The sequence below is a fragment of the Melanotaenia boesemani genome, chromosome 2 (genome assembly GCF_017639745.1).
Source record: "Melanotaenia boesemani isolate fMelBoe1 chromosome 2, fMelBoe1.pri, whole genome shotgun sequence".
In the NCBI taxonomy this organism is placed as follows: domain Eukaryota; kingdom Metazoa; phylum Chordata; class Actinopteri; order Atheriniformes; family Melanotaeniidae; genus Melanotaenia; species Melanotaenia boesemani.
This window is the reverse complement of record NC_055683.1, coordinates 14,867,708-14,888,028: the sequence shown is the minus strand read 5'-3', so window position 1 is coordinate 14,888,028 and position 20,321 is coordinate 14,867,708. Positions and strand designations below refer to the sequence as shown.

At 38.1% G+C, this 20,321-nt stretch overlaps 1 protein-coding gene across 4 annotated transcripts in view; it reads right to left on the bottom strand.

Moving 5' to 3' along the window:
* The window catches only part of plppr2a (phospholipid phosphatase related 2a), an 84,912-nt gene that overhangs the window by 29,835 nt on the left and 34,756 nt on the right, over nucleotides 1–20,321 (bottom strand). For 3 of the 4 annotated variants that reach the window (XM_041974248.1, XM_041974223.1, XM_041974232.1), the window contains exon 3: nucleotides 5,903–6,091. In XM_041974248.1, coding sequence (XP_041830182.1) covers nucleotides 5,903–6,091 — 189 coding nt within the window. Of the gene's footprint in view, nucleotides 1–5,902; nucleotides 6,417–20,321 lie in introns of those variants that run through there. The other variant, XM_041974240.1, reaches the window with a different exon arrangement.

Sequence of the window (20,321 nt, the reverse complement as noted above, 5' to 3'; positions counted from 1 at the left end):
AACCAAACTCAAACATGTGTTAAAGTGGAAAATCCCTCATGACATTGCAGATGCAGCAGTTTTCACAAAGTAAAACTTGATACTCCTCCAGCAGAATAAATCTAGTTTTAAAAAGCAGTTGGATGATAAAAATTCACTTGTTTGGTTAATAAATAAAACAACCCTGATGAAAATCTGCCATACAGTTTTGAGGACTTTTATCTGCCAATCAAAGTAGGGATATTAACGGATACCACCTTTTCAACCCAGTTCTCTACACATAATAATATGATAGTGACCGCATACTCACCGTGTGGACTCGATTATCTCAATAGCCCCTTACCCTAAACTTAACCATCAAAACAAAACGCTTAACCCCAACCATTACTCTTAATCTAACAATAACCTCAATCTAACCCTGACCCAAAACCCAAGTCTTAACTATTAAAAATCACTCTGTACCCATGAGGACTATTGCTGTCCCCACAATTACAGGAAGTCCCCATAAGTTGGTGTGCAGTCAGAAGTATTTCCCCAATAAATAGGATAAACAAGTGGACACACACATATGCATATGAACACACAACATGTATAACTAATGATATAGAAAAGTTCCCTGGATATATATATATAAATTTTTTCTCCACCTATTACTGCACCAGTATCAGTGGAATAACATTTAGTATATATTAGAGATGAAGACTCGGACTCAAGTCAACTTAATTTGCATTTCCAATGACTTGAAACTACTCAGACTCACGATTTGACACTCGTGAACAATCTTATTTTTTCATGATCTCCTCTAATCCAATCCAATCCACTTTATTTAAGCACATTTTAAAAACAAAAACATGTCTCCAAAGGGCTGCAAACAAAAAATTCAGCAATATCAATGAATAAAATGTTTCTATGGTCGATCTCCTGTCTGGTGTCAGTTCTGCCAATGTAACACTGATGCAACATCACACAGATGCATCCGCAGTGCACGTGCTATCAATCAAAACACTAACAGCACCAGAGAACACAGCTGTTCCTGCAGCTCCATGGCAACTTTTGGGCATCAAAAACTTGATAAAAGGGACCAATATAAGAGCAGTAAACTGGAACGGTAAAAAAAAAAAAAAAAAAAAAAATCCAGGACACTGGATCCGCAAAATCCACCTTCATCCACCTTAAAACACACCTGGAAAGGTTAGTCACTGTAATATGACAGCTAATGTTAGCCTCTATGTTAGTAATGAGCTTAGAGCAATAGCTACATAAACGTTAGCTTGTTACTACTTTTGTACTAAAATAATGTTATTTTCCACTGGATGTGTTAATGAAAAGAATGAAACGTTTACTGAACGGTTTCCATAAACTGTAATTTTGCCATGATCACGTTAAACTGGGACCAAACTGGAATCAGACCCACTGTAAACAATGTTTTACTGGGTCTGTTTCTTAGAAAAGTACAGCTGTTGCTGAGGAATGTAAGAAATGTTTATTGGGTCTGCAAATACTGGATCTACATAATTTAAAACATCGAGGGTTTTTTAAATTTAGTTTTAAAAAGTTTAAAATGAATATTTTCCGACAGAGTTATTTTGAACCATTTAAAAAAACTATGAAGATTTTTCTGACGCACTAGTGCAGGGATCCCTGACTGTGGACCTGCTGAGCCACCGTCCTGCAGATTTTGCATTTTTACCCGCTGCAATACATTTAAGTCAAATTATTAATGGGTCATTAAGAGGCTTGGGTGGAACTTGACAACAACCTGCCACGTGGATCTTATGTGTTCCAGCAGGGAAACATCAAAAACCTGCAGGACAGGTGGTGATCCTGCACTAAAGTGCATCATATTGACCCTCCTGTCTACATTCAGGAAAAAATTGCTATGAACTGCAGTATTAGTATTTTAAATTCCTTTCTGGGTCCAGATGGATTTTTGTACACATTAAAAACTATTTGATACGTTATGTTAAGAACATATTTACTAATCTGAATACATTTCCATGTTCATCTACAGGTTTTCTGAATATAATAAAGTAAAGAACTTGTTCAGAGGAGAGCAACAGGGTATTAGTTTAGGCTAAAGATGTTACTAAATGCTGGTAGATAAAGGCTGATTGGGAATTTTAAATTCATTGGATATAATAATGCAGTCTTCTAGCAGAACAGATGGCAGGTGTTGCATAGCAGATTTTGCATTACAACTAAAAGTGACTTGAATTGGACTTAAGCCATAAGACTTGAGACTTGACTTGGACTTGAGGTCAAAGACTTGAGACTTGACTTGGACTTGCAAAGAAGGACTTATGAACATATCTGGTATATGCTAAATATATTGCTATATATTGTGCTATATAAACATATTACTATAAACCAGACTGCTCCTCATGAGATCCGTCTAACACTAAATTTCAGATATTTCTCCATAATGATGCTTTATAACAATAATATCCATCATTTGGACAGAATTTATGGTGTACTCCTTAAAATGACATTTCAAGACAATCTGAAAATAAGTTTTCTATTTATTTTTCATATTCAGAAAATTAGGAGAAACAATCAAACAGATTAACGGTGACTGGATGTAGGCTGATTTATAAAATTCTCTTTTAAAAAAACATTAAAATCCATAGAAACCATACATGTGACAAACAGATTGAAAAGGGACAATAATGGTTACCCTTTTAAAAATGTCCAAGTGGAGGAATTGTTCATTGTGCTGAAGCTTTTAGAAAGTAATTGATGCTTTTACCTAATAATTCAGAGCCGGTTGGAGCTGACTCTGGAGACTCTGGCAATATCCCATATGCTGGACAATGGTGTCTAATCACCTTCAGTGACTCAGTCACAGGTCCCTTTTAATGTGTTTAAATTTAAATAACCAAATCCACATCCTAATCTATAATTAGTCTCTGCAGCAGCAATAGTATAATGCTCTGTCAGTACACCTCTCTGCCTTTTGATAAGATAGTAAAATTACCAGAATACAATGCTGCAAATCATCATGTTGCTTAGCAGCAAAAACGCTATGATAGATCCAGGCCTCTTAGCTAAACCCATATAAAAAGGTCACAGGTCTGTTTTTATGCAGCCACTTTATTCCCAAACACGAGGCTTAAATTTGCTGCTAGACTGAACAAAAGAGATGAAGCTGGTCTGGAATCAGCTATAAATGGCAACACACATCTGCACCAGACTGGCATGATCACAAGGAGTTCAAGAGTCTGGTTTACATTGCTGTTGTTACCCACACCACGGCCCATGTCAGCACAGGTTAGGCAGGACTAATGACTGCATGTAATGTGCTCTGACCCAGTTCAACATCCAGAGTAAATTTCACCTCAGTTCTTAGCAGATTTAAAGGTCTGCTTGTCTTGGGTTAGTCTGTGCAGTTTGGTGTTGCCAAGTTAAAATGGAGGACAATGTTAAAACCGATACGCCAACTAAATAAAAACAGTGCTTAGTTTTAAGCAGTAAGATAAATCTAAGCTGTAAGTCATGAAAAACAAATGTTTTGGTAGATTTGGACTTGTATTGTCAGCCAAACTTAACAGCTTATCTAGTTGTAAAACATGATGTGTTGCTAAAATCCTCAGCTTTTTCTAATAGCAGTCAGCATGTTTTTATTCAGCTGTTTAACTCCAGAAAGTGTAATAATTAACTTGGTTCACAGTGCATAAAGTAGCAGCTTCATGACAAAAGGCTGAAATGTTGCATTTTTGAGGCTCAGTATGTGACACACTTACCGTATGTTTGTTTTTAGAAATTATGTTTTGCATAAAACTGACAAAAAAACCTCATTTATGCCACTTTTATTGTCAACTAAACACTTGTATGGTGGTAGAATGGGATGGATGGTGGCTTTAAAATGTTGACTCTTCTATTGTCACTTCTGAATGATTAGGCTTAGGTATTGAAAATACACAATTAAGGCTTGGTTTTCTATGGAAACAGTCGGAGTGTCTAGGTTCACCTTCAGGGCCATGAAACACCAAGCTGACAGTTGGCCGTCAGGCACATCTACAGCTGGTAAACCTGTCTGTCTTTTATTTTTTATGTGTGTGCCCTTTCACCATTGTCAAACTCCATCAGCCTCCTGTTTCTGACTGATTCAAGTTGTAGAATTGACGTACTGCCAGTGAGTAACAGCACTCACTCTTTTTTTTCTACTACTACTTTCCCATATTGAATAAAGTACATTCTACCATTCCCTTCTGCACAGGCGAACTACGTCTTCTTGGTATCATGTTGTCTGAATGTTTCCAATGAAAATCTCACACATTCTTTACTTTCACTGAGATGTTTTGGACACATAGAATAACGTACCTCTTACACAGTTTCTTCAGAGCCTTACATGCTGATTTGGAAAGTTTATTTGAACATAAAGGCAAAAAAATAAAAATAAAAGGGGGATTAAACTAAAAAAAAAGAAAAAAGAAACCGTAAATTAAAAAAAGGACAACACAATAAAAGTCCCCATTCAGAAGGAGTAGGAGAGAGCATAAGCTTTTCTAACCTCACTCCAATAAATGATAAATAAATAAATAAATTATTATTAATTATAACCACTAGGCATTATATAATATAATAAAACAACAACAACAATAATAATAATAATAATAATAATAATAATATCTAATATAATAATGTTAGGAATGAAAATATAGTAATGATAATATGTACAATGTTTATAATCTATAATTTGATAGTTCAGAGGGACATCCTTAGCTGCAGGATTTCATGCATCAGGTGAATGAAACTGTATAATTTTCCACTGTGCTGGTTTAATCTTATGATGAGGTGTATTGTAAACCCAGTCATAAACTTTTTCTTAAATTCATCAAGTTGCTGTGGTGATTTTAAGTAGAACAGAGAATGAAACCAAATGAAACACCAAGGAGAAAAACTTTGGCTCAGTGAAAAAGAGTCTCATGTTCCAGTGGTGTTCATGCTGACTGGTCATAAGATTTAAGATCTCTGAGCAGAGAAATGAGCCCTACGATAGTTGATATTAAAACATTGTTATATTTTATCACCAAATACAAATATTTAATGAGCTCATCACATAATATAGTCTCATCAGGGTGTTCATAAACAGTAAGTCTTTATTAGAAAAACAAACAGTATATTGCACCTGTGAAATAAACTGCACACTGGTACCACTTCGCAGCCTTCCCCCCGGCCCTCCACTGCTGCACATGAATATCATCTGTGTTTGTTTTGTGTTCCAGTCTCAGAGTATTCTTGTCTTTGTGAGCGGAGGCTGTGGTTTTTATCTGAGTGTGTAATCGGGTTATTTGTCTGCTTTGTATAGTGGCTGCTCTTGTCTTCTGTGTTCTGTGTTGTGTTGCTTGTGCAACAATGGGAATGTAAGCGTTTCAGGTTTGTGTCTGTGCTTGGAGCCAGGTGCTCTGCGTTTCAGGCTTCCATCTCATTTGAAGTGCAACAGCTACCCGCATGCACACGCATGCACATGTATGCACATATATAAACAAAGCAAAGCAAAGAGAAAAAGAAACAGCCCAATCATATCTCCATTGTGGCCTCCTTGGTGCTCAGCCTTGCTTCTTCTCACCTATCGACTCAGGTTTGTCTTTCCAGGCAGCATCTGTTCCCTGTCACTATCACTCCATCTCGACTCCAACCTCTGCACTCTTTCTCTAATGTTAGTTCCTCTCTAATGACCAGTCTGCCTATTCCCATTACATCTCTGTGTGGTCTGAGTTTCTTCTGTAGACTTGCACACACGCATGCACACACACTCGCCTCTCAAGGATGCCAGTCTGATGTCTGTATATACAGAAATTCTTAATAGCAAAGCTGTAGAAAGTTTCATGTTTTACAGTTCAAACACACCACCTAAACTTTCACAACTCCCTCTATTTTTTGGCATTGCATCTTCCAGACATACACGTAAATAACTTCTTACCGTGAGGGTGGGGATGGCTGTAACGAGTGAGTAGATGAGCACTGGGGGGATCTTGCTGGTGTCATCCGGACCTGGATAGGGCTTAGAGAAGGTCTTGTCGTAGCAGAAGAAGCCCTGAACGTGAACAGGAAAGGTGTCCGTATACTCGAAGTAGTAAGCCAGTAACACCGTCCCAGCCATGATCACCAGCTGGAAATAGAACATTATCCCTCCGTTAGAAAGCGAGAGGATGAAAGGTGAAGCAGAGGAGGTGGAGGCGGAGGAAGATCAGGAGAGGAAGAGGGGAAAGTCAAGTCCCTGTTCCCCTCAGTCACAGGGAGATGCATAGGAAACACAACCCAGAGAGAGGCAGAGTGAGAGGTTCAGTGTTTGCATCCAAGATAAAGAGAAGGAGAAGGGAGGAGGAGGAGGAGGAGGCTTTTTTCTTCAAGGGATGAAACTAGGGGAACAAGAAGCAGGATGAAAAAGGGGTTTCTCAGCAGCACAAGCAGCAAAAGCAGAGTATTTCAAAGAGAGTAAGTGAGAAAACAAGAGAGCAATGGAGCGAGATGGACAGAATGGAAGGGAGGTGGGAGGGAGAGGAAGGGGGAGCAGCCTTTATGCTGCTGGCACTCATGAAACCTACTACAGTTGAGCTGTGGGTGTATTTGTAGATACTGTGTGTGTGTCTGTGTGTACAGAATACATTAATATGTGTGGCAAAAGCATGTGCAGCAGGGAGAAAAATGTGTTTCTGCAGACACGTGGTTTTAACTATCAGATGATGTCTGCTAAAATCTTCCTAAAATACTTGTCAGCAGGCAGAGAAGGACATGAACACTTTAGAAAATGTTGATTTAAGTTTAGTTTAATACCTTTAAAGTTAATTTAGTCAACTAATGGTTTTCTGGTAAAAACAAGATGATGAATAAATAAAAACTGAATGAGAACAAAAACTTTGATTCAATGTAGTGACCTTTGCTGACGAAAACAATAATTTAGTAGTGTGAAAGATAGAAAGAGACCTGATCAGACTTTGTGTGGTAAGAAGGAAGGTTCACACATTTAATCAGTTGGGAAGACTGTAGTACAATTAGCTGCAATGCAGTCTCCTGAAACTAATGCAACAACGTCTGGCAGAAAAAGAAGAGTCGAGTTTCACATTTGATGTAAAACAAGAAGATTTGTAAACTGTGTGGAGCAATCTGGTGAAGAAAACTCATTTGAAGCGACATTTTCACACCAGTCATCTTGAAATTCATGTAAAGCAGGGATCTCAAAGTCCTCAAATGAATGGCTCATTGCACAGGACTTGCTAAAGCTAAATTAGGATTTAGTTTTAAAGTTTTCAACATCTGGAGCAAACTACTAGAAAACCGAAAGTCTGGTTCAAACCTTAGTTTTTTATTTGTCATTGCTTTTAATTAAAGGAGCAGTGCACACTAAAATTTGTTATTTGAGCTGTAAATACAAAGTATTATTTGTGATCAAAACCACCGATACTGTTGTTAAAATTGGTCATTTTTTAATTTCTTTAAAAAACTGGATTTTATGGGTCAAAAATGACTCAAAGCGCCCCCAACAGGATAAAACCAGGTTTTGTTTTTTGTGAGGTAAACTTGGTGTTCCTCTACATTACAAGAAAATGCAAAAACTTCACAGCCCCCTACAATACAGGCAGGTCTTTGCCTTGCAGGCACAGAAGAATCTGACACATATGTACAGATGTGAACTTGTTATCTAAAGTAGATTCACTAGTTTCAGTCTTTTACGGAGCTCTTGAGAAAATATTGCTGCAATGGGACAGATGTGTGTTCTTATTCTTTACCTGCTGATTCTCATCTGGCGACAGAAAGCAGCTCAAATTGTGGCAACAGCCACAGCTTTCCAGAGCCTGTCGGAGCTGTTGACAGGCCAGGGAAACAGCGCTTGATCTTCCACCACTGCATTGTGTAGCTGAGGGGATTCTGGAAGGGAAAAGTCTTCGACCTCAAAGACCGCTCTGTGGTGTAGCTAATTTGTGAATCTGTATCTTTCCATCTCGCTACTGGCCGCTGAGCTGCTGTCATTCAATAATTTCTGACTATGTATTGTATGACCCACCTACTTTTCACCAGTGAGTGGATTTTAACCAAAAGGTATGGGGTGTAGTTACACTTTAAGATAGAAATATTTTCTTTTTGAATATATATGCAGCGTCTGCAGTGATGTGGACTCTGTATTGGTCTGTCATGGTGAAGGAGGTGGTAAAGCTCCCAATTTACCGTTCCATCTACATTCCTACCCTCACCTATGGTCACAAGCTGTGGGCAGTGCTCAAGAGAACGAAATCGCTAATACAAGCGGTCAAAAAGAGTTTTATCCGCCGGGTGGCTGGGCTCTTGCATTGAGAGGTGAGAAGCTCAGTCACCCAGGGCAGGCTCAGATTAGAGCTGCTGCTCCTCCTTATCAAGAGAAACCAGATGAGGTGGCTCGGGCATCTGGTTAGGTCTGGGTCTCTTCCCTTTCCACTGGGAGAAGACCCAGGACACACTGGAGGGACTATTTCTCTTGAATGGCCTGGGAACTCATGTTGTTAACAGTAAATCCATATTTGTCCCTTAAAATATTTATCCTAACAAAGCTGCTTTCCCAAATATGCAGCGTCTACTTGGATCAGTGTTTGTTTTTTGTTTTTTTTGTTTTGTTTAACAATGATTAAACTCTGCTTTCATTAAGTTTAAAACTCTGGCTTGCTAGCTGGTTGCTGGCTCTCTGCTGTGCACATGGTCTGCAGCCACACTTGTACCATACACACTTGCACACATGAAGCTTAAATATGCAGCCATACATATGCCACATGTATGTGCAAAATTCAGTTCAGACAAGAGGCAAAATCAACACATGAAGAAATACAAAAAGGAACAATGAGGGTTTCACTTAAAATAAATTTAAAGTCAGTCTGTTTTCCTATTTGTATCAAACCATCCTTCATCTGTGCCTCCCTTCAGAGAGGTGTGCCTTGCATTATGTGGTTGTCATGGTGAAGAGATGAGTGGTGAACCTGATTTACAACAGTTTTGGTATTTTTTGTATTTCCACTATAAAACATGTTCATATAGACCAGTATTTTGTTAGGAAAGTGTTGCCATTACCATATACTTCCTGATCATAAATGAATAGTAATTTGTGCGTTTTTGTGTACTAGGGATAGTGGGATGTGCACGCTCTGTGGGAGCCCTTCAATGGCCTTGCTTTGGGCAGGATGAGGTGTTTTCTGTGTGTGACTCATAAAGCGTCTCTTTGTTTTCCTGTTCGTCAGAGCCGTGCTCCTCCCCTGCATTTACCCTGCATATTGTGACTGGCTCTGACTCATTCTCACTCTGAACTGACGAAACGCCACTAATTCATGTTGACACTTTAATGTGTATAGTTTAGCATGCCTCCCAATGCATCAACATAGAAATATTCAGGAATGCGTTTAATAGTGCCTCCACCTCCTGCAAGCTCACGTTTTTTAAGCTTTGACCTTAAAATCTGTGGGTTCGAGAAATATAAAGGTTTCCTAGAGTCATCACCCAATTCTGATTTTTTTTATTTAACTAATTGCAGTACAAGGGGGTCCCCAAAGCTAGCTTCTGCAGCCTAGGATCGGACCACAGGGTCTCTGGCTTCAGCCACCCAACCCCTATGGCCCCTTCCACAGATGGTGAACCCACAGGACGGGTGACCCATGTCACCCTTTTGGACTGAAGTTTATACAAGCCCCATGGGCATTGGTCAAGCAATAATCAAGCATAATTGTAAGGAGTGAAATCTGATCTCAATAAGGGCTCTATGCAGTACAGAAGCACACACTAGGAAGCAGCAATCTCAACATGTAGCACACCAAAATGACGGAGAGAAACTCAACTCAAAAACTATACAAAGCATTGGCATCCAAACAAAACACAATTTAAACTCCAAGCAGTTACATGAAAATGTAACAAAAAACATAAGAGCAGCACTGTGCACTTTAGGCCTTCTTCTAATTTCTCCACTTCAAACAAACCACACAACCAATCATATAGAGACTCAGCAGATTACAGAACTGTCTGGTCTCATCACTGTGGAACAAAAACTTTGCAAGCTAGCATCCAAAATCTGCTGTTTAGTAGTCAGAAATTTTCTTCCACCTCAGAAACGTGTTCTCCTATGACGTTGCCCTTGTTTGAAATTAATCATGAAGGTCCTGCTAGTTTCCATGGAGATGAAGGGGGATTTGTAGTGAAGTGTTCACACGTCCTATCATACAATTTCTTGGGCTTCACTTCTTTTTGGACCCTCATGGTGTTTCTAAGGTGAATTTGGGGGCTATCTCTGGATTCTCCTGACTATGACTCTTGATAGAGCTGTTGATTATCAACATCAGACGATGGGTTCCTGACATATTTACCTGTGTAACACCCCTATTATAACACCTGGAAATCTCTTTAGTTTCTTCTACAGTTCCTTATCAGGCATTACTTTACTTATTCCTAGATGCACTGGGCTTCTATCCTCTGGCTTTGTGGTTTTCTTTTAGGAGGAAATAACCATTTGCATTTTTACTGTGTTTCAGGGGAATTTTCTCTGACATAGAAGCACATATCTTGATTCTGACACTTCTGTAGAAATGTCATTGATTATTATATCTTAGAAGTGAAAAATGTTTCCTTTTGGGATTACAAAGGGAATTTGTAATATTTCAATAGTAATATAATAGTAAAGTAGCAATAAAATATTGTACTTAGGGTGTCATTTCCAACAGAATGCAGAAAAAATCTGAAAAAGAGGTTTAGTGACTTTAAATGTGGCATAGTTTTTGGTCTGAGTCAGAAACTGCTGATCTGCTGTGATGCCACAAGGTGATGAGTTACTTAAATCTAATACTAATCTAATACATTTTGAAAAAAACAACAGTTCTGATTGTTCACATCAGCCAGTTGTTTGCTTTGTTGTCACCCATGATGAGGATGACAGCAGCTTATTCACACTCTAGCAGCTCTCCACGCCACCCTCCCCATTTGCACGCCATCGTGCTCTTCTCCCTGCTCGGTTGTGCTTTTCTACTAACAAAATTTTTCCCTCTTGACCGCGTTTTACACAGCGCAGCCACGGACCGACCTCAACGTTAAGAACACATCCTTCTCTGACCTAATTCACTGCAGAGATGGAAAAGCAGATCGATTACACAAGAAGGCATATAAAGATAAAAAGCTGCAGCTTGTCGAGATAAAAGGTCACATTGGGACAGTTTGGACCTGTCAGGGAGACAGAAGGTATAAAAATGTGGATGACGACTGAGGAGTGTCTTCTTCTATTCTCAAACGTCTTGGGATGTCATCATCTCCCTGCGAGACCCTCTCTCATATCATCTCTTTGAAAGTATACTTCATGGCTGTCAGATTATCCAGGCGTCATGGCACTGCATCTTCCTATGTGCTGACATAATACTGACAAGATTATTTCAGGTATCGGATTATTTCGAACAAGTTCGGTTCATTCAGGAAATTAATTTTTCACCAATTCCTGCGAGGCAGTCAGTAAAAAAGGAGCTGATCTGCTCTTCATGTTTGACTGATCATGAATAGGAAGATAATGTCAATCTACACATTTAAAACCAAGATTCCTTTACTTGTTTAATTCAATAAAAAATATTCTGTATTTGTATAATAAACTTTATTCCTCAAGATCTGTCACACTTTGATACCATTTATTGTTTGTAGGTATACACTGACAGGGTGTGATGTCAAAATGTAGAAATACCATTAAATTTGATTAACTCTGTAAAGGTTGACATGTGTAAAGAGTGAAAATGATAAGTTTGATTATTCGTATTTCATTGGACCTATAATTTTTTAATAACCTGGACCACTGTTTGGTAGACCACATTTTTCTCTAATTGTAATAAATAATGAACATTTATGGAAGTAAAGCTGCTTGATCCCTCTTTTCCACCTAATTTAGGTATTACAATAATAATATAATAGTAAACAATAGTAAATATCTATGTATTTGATCATTTAATTATTCTTGTACAATCTCAACCAATTTGTGTTGTGTGTTCATGATGCTATTCTGGCATCAATATGTATGTTTAAGAAGACTGAGGAGAACATAAATGTCTCTAAATGTAATTATCAATCCACTGCAGGGTTGACTGCTATCACATCAAACACTAAAGATAAACATCCTCACATTGTGTATGAGGATGAACCTCTTAAACCTGAAAACAAATGTATATTTGGTGGTCTGCATGGTGGTCTGAAAGGCCACAGTTTTCAGCAGCCACTCACCCTCTGAGCACCATCACATTCCCAACAGTGCAACAGGATGAGCTCCTGGTCTTTTCTCAGATGAATAACCTGTTCTCACTGATATCTCTCTCTGTGTGAAAATATAAATATCACATTGTGCTTCTCTTTTCCCCCAGTGTCTTCAAAGTAAAATAAAGAATTTCTAATAGACTCAAGGCTCTCCCTTTTCCTTAATCCCGTCCAAAGTGAGTGTCCCCCCTTGGAAAACTGCCCTTTTGATTTTACTCCTGCCATTTTTCATTATTCTCTCATTAACAGATTTATGTCTTAAACCACTGAATATTTTATGTCTGTACTTCTGAACTTAAACATCTGCTGACAGATTTGCAGTGACTACTGGGAGCCAGCAACTGTGACACAGAGACACCTGAAATCACGTCAGAGAGAGATGGGAAGTATTTAGGGAACAAGTCCAGGGTACAGTACCAGTGCATCACCAAGGCATTTGTATATTAATACTAAATATTCATTTAATACTGATAAAGTAAATGCTGCAGTTAAATATATAAAAGGTCTGATTTTCTAGTTGAGGAGGAAAAAATCTGATTTTGATTTGTGCACAGACAATTTTTTGTGTAAGTTTTTAAAGAAGGATGGATCACATTCATCCCTGTACTTACACAAACTGCAGTTAACATTATGAATGACACAGCAGAACAATCCATTTTACTGTTATTAGCATTGCTGTCATTGATTTCAAGAACTAAAGAGCACAGTGGCTCCTGTCTTTATGAGTAGATTTATCTTGATTAGCCTCAAGGTTGTGCATTTTAATTATTACACAGAAGCAGAGCAATCATGTCATGCAGCTACTCTAGTTTATGGATGTAAACCATGCACAGAAGGTAAGGAAATTAGTGTTTTGTACATTATTTCTTTGTTATAACAATGGACATCTTTATTTTGGCAATAAATCTTATACTGTTGGAAAGCCTGGTTATTTCCCTTTTAGATTCAGCCACATTTGTAAGGAAAATGCATTTGTGAGAATTATGTATGTGGGTTGCACCCATGGAAAACTTGCCAAATCTTCTCTGCCAATGCCAAACAGCTTATCCTGCCACTGACTCTTGTTTTGAGCTTAGGTGAAGAAAACCAGGTGCCTACTTGGTGCCTGATCACAGGTGCTAACAGGGCCCAGGCTAAAAAAAAATGCAGAGTCCATGTTTCCCTCCGATCGGACAGGTCCATGCAGGGTCCATGCTAACAGATGCTAGCAGAATTTGTTAAAACGGTCAGTTGGGATCGTAAGGTCGAATTGTGGAGAAGAACGTTATTATCCAGTGGAGGCAGTGTGATGGTGTGAAGCAGCATCTGCCAAGGCTTGTCATCATTGGAGGAAAACTCAATAGAGAGAGATATGTAGATAAGACTCTACCAGTGGCAATCCCATATCTCCACACTCTAGAACCAAATCCTCTAAGATGACAACACTGGCCCCCACACAGCAAAGTTTATCAGGAACTTCCTCCAGAATTTGGGGATAGAGTACCTGTAGTTTTAATTTCAATCCCATTAAACACATGTGGGATCAGCTTGGACGTTCATGCCAGCATAACAAACACAACCACATTGGCTGAACTGTGACAAATGCAGGTTGAATAATGGGAATCCATCCCACAGCAGCATGAGGGGAAGAGCCAGGCTGCTGTAGTTGTGTATGGTTTTAATTAACCTTTATTCAAGTCTTTATTTATATAGCACTTTTCATACGGCAGCTCAAAGCACTGTACAAAGAAAAGGTTGCTATGCCAACAAGTCAGCCCAAGCTACCCACACCCATACAGAGGAGAGGTTATGGGGGAAAACCAGAGACCCAAAAATTAAATTAAATTATTAAAAACATCCAAACAAAACAATGAAAGTAAAAAAAAGCACAAGGAATCAGTAAACCAAGTGAGTAAATGAATAAAATAAATAAAATCTGAGTAAAACAATAAACATCTAAAACATAGCAGGTTAAAAAATTTACAGTTGATGAAAGCAGAATACAAAACAGTAAATAAAAAAGCATGAATCCCTTTAGAAAGAAAATAAATCAATAAAAGGAAATGAAATAAAATAAGGTTGAAAAGGTGTGTTTTCAGTCTTGATTTAAGTAATGTTTAATTATAAATAAGCACAGTAATGTGGAAGTACCACATTACTGAGAAGTCTAAAGAAACAATATTTTAACGATTTCTTCATATAACAATCATCCAGCGTGAAATGCAACCAAATTAGATTCAATATCAGAATAAGCTGCAAAGAAGCTTTCTTACAACAAAGAAATAATCCACCAAACACTGATTTCCTTGCTTTAGTTTAAGTCACTGATGGCACCATATTCAGTCCTGTTAAAGTTGCTCATTGAGCCCACACACTGAATATTTGTCAGGCTTCCTGGTCAAACCAGTAACGTCAATCACTTCCTCTCACGCACTTTCTAAGGAAATCTGAATGGCATTAAACTATCCACTGGTGTAGCTCTTCTACACCAGATCGGATGAAATTCAGACCACACAAATTTTGTTTTAATGTGTTTGTCAAACAGAATTTTTTATAGATAATTCATTACTTTCTTGCTTGTATTTACGTTGCATCCCATTTGCCTTTTTAGTTGTTTATGTTTGCTGGAAAATGTCTTATGTTTCCAGTCGTTGAAATCCTGAAACTGATAAAGGGTACTTCAGGGTTTCCTGTGAAGTCTCACAGGTCTGTTAGCTTCTGCTGGTTTTATGGGTAATTTAGAGCTCATGGGGCTATAAAAGCAAGATGCTGACAACAACATAGGGGTTGAACATTTTTGCTTCATTCAGCAGGACGTCCTGGTCATTTTTTTGATGAAAACACAGAAAGAATCTATTCCATGACAGAGTGAAGCAGCCTACAAACTGTACCTAAAACAGCAGAAACGATGGATTTTTGTTATGCTGGATCCCAACTGCTTTCACTCGTCCACACATCAAAAAGTTAGACACTTTTAAGCTTTTTATTTTTTCATCTACTTGGTAGAAGCTTGGTAATATTTCTGAAAATGGTTCCTTAAATTTTATCATCTATCTTACAGCTTAATGTTATGAATGTATCTTGTGTGTGAACTTGTGAATAGACTTTGTTAACCTCTCACATACTCGGTGCTTGTTAGCCATTTTGGTTAGTTTAACCACCACTTCAACATGAAAGAGATGTTCCGCTCAAATACATCAATATGAAAGCCACAAATCTTTTCATATTTTGTGATTTTTATGTCTAGTCATGTTTTGTCATTGGCACAGCTGATGAAAAGTGTAGGTTTGTGAATATGAAGATGTAAAATAAGATGTAATTACTTTGTTATGTGTTCTTGTTTAAAATGTCTCAAACTGGTTGACTGCCAAATTAAACTACTGAAAATAACATTGGGTAACATCTTACTACAGCGCTACTCTTTTATCTCTGACCGTGTCCGCTTTCCAAAACATCAGTGTGAGACTGCATCATTTCTACAAAGGCACAACATTTACATGAATGAATTAAGTCAATTATCTTGTCCATTCACAAGATGCCTTAATTAGATATGGTAGTAAAAGCAGCTTAATCACAATTCCTCCATTAGAGGGTAAAACAAACATGTGAAAACCAACACTGACTTGGTTTAAATTCAGCCATTGAGACTAACATCTAAAAAAACAGATAAAAGTCTGTAGAGCAGACAATAGCACCACAGTTGAAATGTAATAGTGAATCTCTGGGTGCTAACACAGCTAGCAATTTTTTAAACCCTACTCATTCACAACTTGGTAAAATCAAATGTAATCACGGGATCTTTTCCAATTAATGACTTAAGTTGATAATAAAACAGTGTGGTTAAAAGTGAGGGTTTTGCTAACATACAAGACACCAGTTTGACACAAATGACCAACAAATGCACACCAGGCTTTTTTATCACAGTAAAGGATGAAGTAAAAGATTTTATCAAGTCCTAGTTATCCTTTCATGAATATTTAGTACATATTATCAAATTGTCTTATAACAAAATGATAACAGTCATAACTGCCTGCATGAGATACGCCAACAGGTAAACGCAGCAGCAGGACTTAACCAGGATCTGGATACGCCACCTCTGAAAAATTTGTATTTGAGGAATTTCATTCATTCATTCATTCATATTGGTCACTGCAGGACGAACAACGTCATCATGGACTGGGACAGCACAAGCATACTGCTCTCACACAGCTGGGTTTCCCTATTCCAGAGACCACCACACAGCAGGGGGTGTGGCCATCCCAGCAGACCTGACAGGTTTGCTGAAGGTCACGCCTCACAACAACAGCAGATAGCATGTCAACAATGCGTCAGCTGACGTTTCTGAGGAAGGCTGCAGCTGACAGCTGAAACATGTCAGGTATGTAACAACATCTATTATTTAGTTTGAATAGAAAAAAAAACCCTCACATCATTCATTTATTTATTTTCTTTACCGCTTAGTCCTATTCAGAGTGGCGGGAAGCTGTAGTTCGATTCTAGAATTTAACATGAAAGAATAGTCAAAATGAAAAAGGTAGAGGCTAAAACCTGGAGACTAAATTTAGATGAATCTGTTTAATAATTCCCAACACTTCCCATACCGGAACAATTTCCCATCCCAAATGACATCTGTTTAAAACACACCCCTGTTTAGAATTAAAGCTTCAACCTGATTGATTAATGAGCTGTTTCTTTTCTATTAAATTGTTGAACCTCCCCTTTAACACTCATGACTCACTATTAAGCACTTAAAACGTCAATATAATTAACATAAAAGGAGGTTGAGAAAACTTGACATTGATTGTGGTTTCCCATCCTCCTTCACCGCTGGTACGTTTTCTAGAAGCACACTGCCCTCTTTCTGCTTGCTGCTGTAAATCTATCACAGTTTAACACAAAACCCATCCCAGTGGTACAGCTGAAGCAACCACTCTTCTGCTTTGGTCACATTTTTTTTTCTTTTTTTTAAGTAGCTAAAACTTATTTACCCTAAAACTACTGCAGACCTCCAGTGAGTGAGTAATGGCTGCAGAGCTCTGACAAGGGTCACCATGTCTGGCTGTTTTCCTGTCTTCTCTTTCACAGTCTCTTTACTCTGGTGGTTTGCTCATTTCTCAGATTGGTGTTAGAGCCATGTTGCCTGAAAGAGCAATTTTATGTTTTAGGGGCAGAGGATTTAGAGCAGAATGACGAAGAAGCACAGGGATCCACCATCAAACACAGGCTGTCCATTAAGATGCCTGCTTTAAACACATGCTACACTGCACCTCACCTGCATGTCAAGAGTCCTGCAGGCGGGGAAAGCCAAGAGAAAGGGATGGAAAAGTTATGAGGGAAAAAGAAAGGAGGGTTTAAAATGAGGAGGATTGGTGAAAGAAGGGAACAAAAATAGACAACAAGGAGATGGTTAAGGAAGTTGGTAAAGAATAAAGAGAGGAGAAAGAAACAGCATGAGTGTAGGAGGACAGTGTTGTGCCTGAATGAGTTCATTGGACAATCATTCATGAACTCATTCAAACTGAACGAACTGTATTTCTGCCTGATGAACGTTACTGTGAACGCACTCATTCTGGCGTTTCTGAACGCCGTTCTCTCACAAGAGAGTGCCAGATTTCCATGGAGCCTTCCAGGCAAAATCCCAGCTAAAACACATTGTAGAAAGGCTTTAATATATAGGTGAGAAACACCAAATCTGGCAACACCAGCCACCACAGAGCCACAGCGCACATGTGTTATCAAACTGCGAAACATGAAGGCAAAATCCAATGAAGGCAGCAGCACCATCTCTGCCTCACTGGTCATACAGCATCATCATATAATCACTTGAAATCATTTTTTGAAAAGGTCAGTGATGATCCGGGGGGAGAAATCTGGTCTTTTTGTGTAAACTTTGCCCACCGGGTGTCAGGAAGCAACTCCGGACATCAACAACGTCAACAGCAAACCTGAAACGGCAGATTGAAATAAAGCACCCGGCTAGCCTTCCAAGGTATGTGAACTAAATGTCACTAAAAATAATGTAGAGACTTGGCAACAGCGTGCTAAAGCAGATCCTCTACCACCTAAAACTAAATTACAGCATACAGTAGCAGCAGCTCCATAGTCTTCATCTCCAGCCACAGCTGGAAAACCTTTTGCAGGATATTGTCAGAGACCTGCAGCCTTTGAGGAAATTGGAACCTTCGGCTTTCATACTCTTGACAAATGTGAGACGGTCTTGCATGTCTTTTTGTTTGTTTTTTACTTGTTCATTTGTGCTGAAAATTGCACTTTATGACCCAAGTTCTAGAATTTTTCTTTGGACAAACAAGTCAGAAAAACATTCACAAAAAAACTGAAAGAGTGACTTAATGAAAAGATAAATAATGTTTAAACTGATCATTTAAATTGAGAAAGCTTTATATTACAAGACAAGACAACAGTATAAAACAATTTACAAATGTCACAAAATAGGCCTTGTAAAATGGGACACCCTAGAAGCCATAGCTGGCTTATAAATGGGGCCCCAGTAAACACACAATAAGATATTTATCCAATCTAATCAATTCCATCAATCTAAATCAAGTCTAGAAAACTACCTAGAATTCTATATTTATGAAGATATGGTTAGTTTCCAAGTTTTAAACATCAGACTTCATTTCCATTGAATGCAATCATAAGGGCTATGTTCCATATAATTTATGATAAGTTATATTTAAATATTATATTAATTTAATATACCAGCCAGATTTTATTTAAAGCTAAATATATGCTAATAAAAGTGCTTGTTTTAACTTATTTTGATGGAGAGAGATTGTACCTCTTTTATAGTACTAGGAGGACCTTTGCATGTTACACTAAAACATGTACATTTCAGTTTACGTTTCTTTCCTTTAAGAGTTGTTTTCCTCTTGTATTTTGTTGATGAGTAGGTAAACTAATTGGTATGAGATGACAGAGTCTGTCATTAAGCTTAAATACTACATCATACATAATACAAGCGTTATGAAAGTCAGTTTCAGAAGTCTATACCTATGGAAAAGAGGAAATGTTTAAATGTTTTGCACTTTGAGGTGCATCCTTTGGTTCCTACCTCAGATAGTTTGATAATTCCTCATATAAAAAAGACCATTTAAGCAAGTTTTTCCTCATGTTTTTATAATGTAGGTGTGAAAGCTGCAGCGTGGACTGAACATGTGGCAACAACAGGAAAATGTATTCTGATGGTTATAGCTTGCAGCTACATATTGGAAAAAGGAAAAAAAAGGAGTATGAGTTAGTTTTTAGAACTTTGAACTTCAATAAAAAAATATATTTTGAAGTATGAACTAAACTAGTTCATTTTAAAATGAGCGAACTGAACTTTGAACTAGTTCATGTAGAAATCAAACTTTCCCAACACTACTTATTTTTGGAGTTCTATAAATGATTCAGCCCAAAACAGTCCCAACAATATTTACAGTACTTTTAATATTAAAAGGAATATTTATTTCACTGAGAAAAGTGCCTCATTTTTCTGGAAATGGCTGTTGTTAGCATGTGTTAGCTGAACATGTCTGCATATGTCAGACCTGCTAGGGTTCATTCTGGTGCAAATACCACATAACATGACTGCAGACAACATTAATGATCCTCAGTGTTCAGTGATGTTACATGGAAGGACAAAACATCTAAAAACAGTTTCTTTTCATACAACTGGTTTCCTCTGCTACATATGCCAGAAAAACCTGTTTAATACTGGAAAACAATGATCTTGTATTGTTTTACAGGGAGTCTGAATCACAAATTTTAAAGGCAAAAACCTTCCACCCAATCACCACCACCACCACCACCCACATACCACACTCCCAGTCCCATTTCTGTGCTTCTCCTTATTAGCTTACATTAAAAACAGACATGACAGCCCTGCACACAGGAAGATAGACGTCTTCCTACGATGGAAACTGGCGCTAAATGTAAACTGGAAGCTAAAAGGAGGCCAGTGTTAACTGAAGCTTCACACTTTGATTTGTCATTCTGAATAGAAGAAAATCCTTGTGCTGAAACTGAAAGTGAAAGGTCAGGTAGACAAGAAACGCTAAAACCAAACTGCTTAATCAAATCTGATGAGGCTTCAGTGGACAGTAGAGGAAGCAGCAGAAGGGCCAGATGCATCT